This window comes from Ciona intestinalis, chromosome 8, assembly GCF_000224145.3.
Source record: "Ciona intestinalis chromosome 8, KH, whole genome shotgun sequence".
In the NCBI taxonomy this organism is placed as follows: domain Eukaryota; kingdom Metazoa; phylum Chordata; class Ascidiacea; order Phlebobranchia; family Cionidae; genus Ciona; species Ciona intestinalis.
The window spans coordinates 500,109-504,755 of record NC_020173.2 but is presented as its reverse complement, the minus strand read 5'-3'; the positions used below and the strand labels follow the sequence as shown (position 1 = coordinate 504,755).

Sequence of the window (4,647 nt, the reverse complement as noted above, 5' to 3'; positions counted from 1 at the left end):
TTACGTTTTAACGACATGTTTTTGCTAGGATCATCAACGCAGAATTTCATTGTGTGGACGTATCATTCCAACCTCGATAGATTGCAATTTGCCTACTTTACACCCACGCTTGGGTCCCAACGTTTGCACTAGATGCCAGAAAGGTTACACCCAACAAAACTGCCCAGCGGTGTCGTGCACACCTTCCCACGCACCCAGGGATTCCTCGGAGACAGATAAACAGTCAACGGCATCCGCGGCAACGCCCGATCAAACAAAACTTTGGCCGGTACTGGACCAAAATATTGATTCAGGTCTTATCAACGCAGTTGCATTGGGCCCACATTGACGAAGGACTCGTTTCGTGGTATTTCTGCTTTTATCGTTTGTTTTTAATTCAACAGATAAAGAAGTTTTGCTCGTTGCGTGACGCGCAGTTTTCGGTTGAATGGTCGAATTTATACATCGTTTTCGCTTTTTCTTGTCACTGCGTCTTGGTATCGTGCATGTCCAGACACGCGTTTAAATGGTTAGTATGCACAGAACATGTGTTTGTAACGTTCGACATTTTCAATTGATCTCTGCCGTTTCCATCAAGTTTTAAATTAGTTCAATTTTTTGTTCGATTTAAGCCGAAATTTGATGGCTGTCGCATCAAGTGCTATCATGTACAACCCGACTTTGGTATACTGCCTCAATAACCACCCCCACTGTTTTACGAATCTTAAGCGATAAAAACACCTCGTTTTACAGTTATGTTTTTTTCGCCTAAAAAGTTTGTTGGCCATTTACTGATTCTTTGCAAATTTCGACGCTCCTAAAGTTTCTTTATTGTTATAAAAGATTCATGCGCATTGATTGGCGTTTGCGCATTCCCGTATCTAATTTTAGTTCCGTCTTGCGGCCTGGCCCCCTTGTATAGAAGTGGAAGCACTCGAAAGTAAGGTCTGAATGCCGTAGACGCCCTTGGTACGCTCCTGTAACATACGAGTGTCTATTTGATTTTATTTCTGGAACCGAACACGCGCGAACGCGTGTTCATCGTCTGCTCGCATTGTGTGTGCTTACCTCAGAACGGAAGCCCCGACACATGAGCCTTGTATAACATTATCATCGAATTCGGAACTACCTTTAAGAATGTGGGCGTTGTCCACATATTGCGCTTTGTTTACGTTACCATTGCGTCGACACCTTCGCCCCTCTCGTTCACTCTTTTAATTTTCTTACCCTGCGGTATGGTTCGTGACGTCATTTCGTTTCCCTACAGCGCCATTGAGTATATAGTTGCACCATCGGTCGTCATTTCTGCTTTTTTTCGATCGAAGCTAATCGTTATTTCAGAAGCCAAACAAACTCGGACGAAATTGTTAGACCGGAAAAAGTACAAGTTTAATCCTATTTTACGTCACCCGACTCAATCCTCAAACTGAAGGTTTATTGCGCTTTAACTTGGCGTCAGTATTCGTAAAACTGTAGGGTAAAATGCCAAAGCGCTGCCCCCAAATAAATAATGCATGATCAAAACAACAGCAGCAGACTAAGAAAGTCCGTAGTTTTAACGTGAAACAAACAACAAACTGTGTATTGCTTAAGTAAATTGTTTGTCTGATTTGAACGTTTTGAACCATTAAATCTAAAATCGTATGAGGCTATTTTTGTTTTACTTTTGGGGTGGTATTTTACGTACACGTCAGTAAGATATTCTCATATTCTGTGGCGGAAAATCCGTCATGTTATGTAAACTGTCGTTCTTTGAATACCAATGTTTGGCCCGCTATAATATTTGCTTTTATATAAATATGGTTTAAACTGAAACATCAGTGTTGTCAGACGATGCCTCCTTATATTATTTCACTGTATCTCGCTTTTTTCACCCGCTTTTCGGTCATCACTTGGATCGTATAAATTTGCTGTGTTAGTGTTTCGGTGGCGATGGTGCTTTCTTGCAGTCGTGCCGCCAAACTCAGCCGTTTTGATTTTCTATTTAGCGCACATTCGGAATACAATACATCGCTCATTGATTGTAAGTGGAACTTAAGCTTTACTACGACATCCTGGTAAGATACAATCGATGGCTTGCTTAATCTTAACGTTCTTGTACGTCAAAATCGTTTAGAGCATTGATTGTCTCCCGGGGACCGCAGGCGTTAAATTAATAGTAGCAGCACCAACTGTGTCGACCTTGAGAATGTATTTCCCACGGGAAAGATTGAAATTACTATGGAAACTTTTGATTGGTTGACTACTTTTGACCCGCCGTTCATGTTTGCTGTGGTAAAAGTTCTGCGGCAAACTCCATAAAAACAGTGGGAGTTGGTATAAAAATGCATAAGCCTTTATTGCAACGCATTACGGAAAGCTGTCAAACCAAATGTTCATTGCATTTTACACATTCTTTATTTAATGCTGGTACAACTACGCCTATACGTAACACAACATGTTATAAAAAATATGCTGGTCGTAATGTTTCTTGATTTGAATAACAAAAATGTTGTTCGTAAACTGCTCCCAGCACATTGTTTACGCTGTTATTTGTTGAGTTCGCACTCTGATTTCAACCAAAAATACATAGGTGGAGGTGCCAAGGGTTTTATTGAAGTTTAGTTGCACATTAGCCGTTGAATTTAAGTCACTTGGTTTACCCGTCGTTTAGTAATCAGTAAATAGTAACAATAATTCGTTGGGCCGACGTATTTTTTTATCTTTTAAAATAAAACACTTTTTTTCGTTAGGAAACCAAGGAGTGGCTTTGACGCTTTGTTGTTTTGCTACTAAAACCTGGCGCGTCCATACTCAGCCTTATCTTGGAGTTTTTTAGATTAAATTCTTTGCATTTAAGTACGCTCTATATTGTGTCTTATAATCTTTCTGAGAGCGAAATAGCGTAAACTGTGCACAAACATTAGTTTTTATGTAGATCATTTCAGCGTTTCCAGGAATTCAATGTGTACCACACACGCAACATACACTGTCGGTTTAAATACACATTGCGATTACAACGAGGCAGAGCCCACCTGAACGTTGCATGACTTAAAACAAAAATATTTACCAACGCAGTGGATTACGTCATGGCATGTTTTTAAAGCCTTAACCACCGATCAACCGTGTGTGGCTCAACATCTACGTGATTACTGACATGGAAATCCCATGTTCTAAGTTGACGTCATGCGCCACCTTTTGCAGTTTTAAGCTGTCGACAAGCAGTGGTTTGATTTGTCTTACGTAAAGGTTTCCAAACATCGATGAGCACTACTATTTGTGAATGTGCGGTTCACCAGACCGTGTAAACGTAAACTACTTGCGCCCGACTCAAAATCTTCGTAATGTCTATAGAAATGTTGTAAGTTTTTTATTTCTTTTGGCGGTATAAACATTTCTGCTCATTTCAGGCTTTTTTGTCATTTGCGACTATCGTTACAATCATTGATTTAAATCCGACAATGTAATTAGTATCGATTTAGTTATTATTTTCAAATTAAAGTGGCACACAAAAGTACAAGTAGGTTAATTCCATATTTTGTGCTCAGCGAGCGAGCAAATTGCGTCACGCAAGTGAATACCGCCACCTTGACATGAGTCATGCTTATACCCAAAGCATTCTCTAGTAAAGAATCGACAACAAGATATATTATGGTGGGGTAAGATGGGACGTGTTTTCAGTCAATTTTCTCGTCACATTTGGTGAGAAACAAAACGTACATTAGTGCCGGGTCATTATGAACCACTTTCACCAGATTCCGAATATAAAACTGTTCATATATACCATATATATAGACAAAGCGTACGTTTTATACATTGTTTATATACGAACTTTAATTTTTACTATACCTGACATACGCACAGAAATAAAAAGTAGAACGCGCAACCGTGATGCATTTTTTTCTAATCACGTGACCGCCAAGTCCGATCCTATTTCCCTTGGTCTCCATTGTAAAGGATAGGCGCACAATAGTTTTAGGAAGATTAACTGTTTTTTTAAACTACGCCAAATATTCTAGTAAATTGGGCCAGTTTAGTTATTTGTTAGGTAAACGATTAGACTTTAGCGCTTGTTCAAGAATTTTAAATGTTTAATAAATATAATTAAAAACGTTTAAACCAACAGTTTGTTAGAAACATATATATATATTTGGTAATAGTTATTTTTCTCTATAACTTTAAATTAAGTGAAAAAAACGAAGAATAACTACATTAAACGCTCTGGATTCCATTGGCTACAATAGTAAACGTGATTGCCTTGCGGTCACGTGATTCTTGCAAGAGAGAGAGTGCATATTAGTTCTCTCTTTGACTGAGAATGGAAATGCGCGTTATATTTTTTGTTTCTGTAGGTATTTATTAGACTTAGCAGGTCTTTGCCAGAAAAAAACAAACAAATGTGACTGCATTTAGTTACAACCCATTTAGTGTTAAAATCTTTTTCAGAAGGGTTACTTTTTAAAATTTGTAAAGTCGGCGTTGCAGCATGCTGGACTACGAATTAGGGTATCTAACTATCTATGGTGGCAGCATAGAGAACTAATATATATTAGTTCTCTATGGTGGCAGTTTCTAAAAAAATTAAATACTGTCCGGCGCCGTGGCGTAGTGGTTAGCGCGCCTGCCTCTAACCCAGAGGTAATTGGATCAAGGCTCGTCGCTGCTACCATTGTGGGCGTATGTGTCCTT

General features: G+C 39.0%; 1 protein-coding gene across 1 annotated transcript in view; it reads left to right on the top strand.

Annotated features, from left to right (window-relative positions):
- The window catches only part of LOC104265877 (diphosphoinositol polyphosphate phosphohydrolase 1-like), a 4,417-nt gene extending 2,411 nt beyond the window's left edge, over positions 1–2,006 (top strand). The window contains exon 5 of the mRNA XM_009860916.3: positions 29–2,006. Coding sequence (XP_009859218.1) covers positions 29–328 — 300 coding nt within the window. The 3' untranslated portion in view covers positions 329–2,006. The remainder of the gene's footprint in view (positions 1–28) is intronic.
- Positions 2,007–4,647: the final 2,641 nt, after the last annotated feature.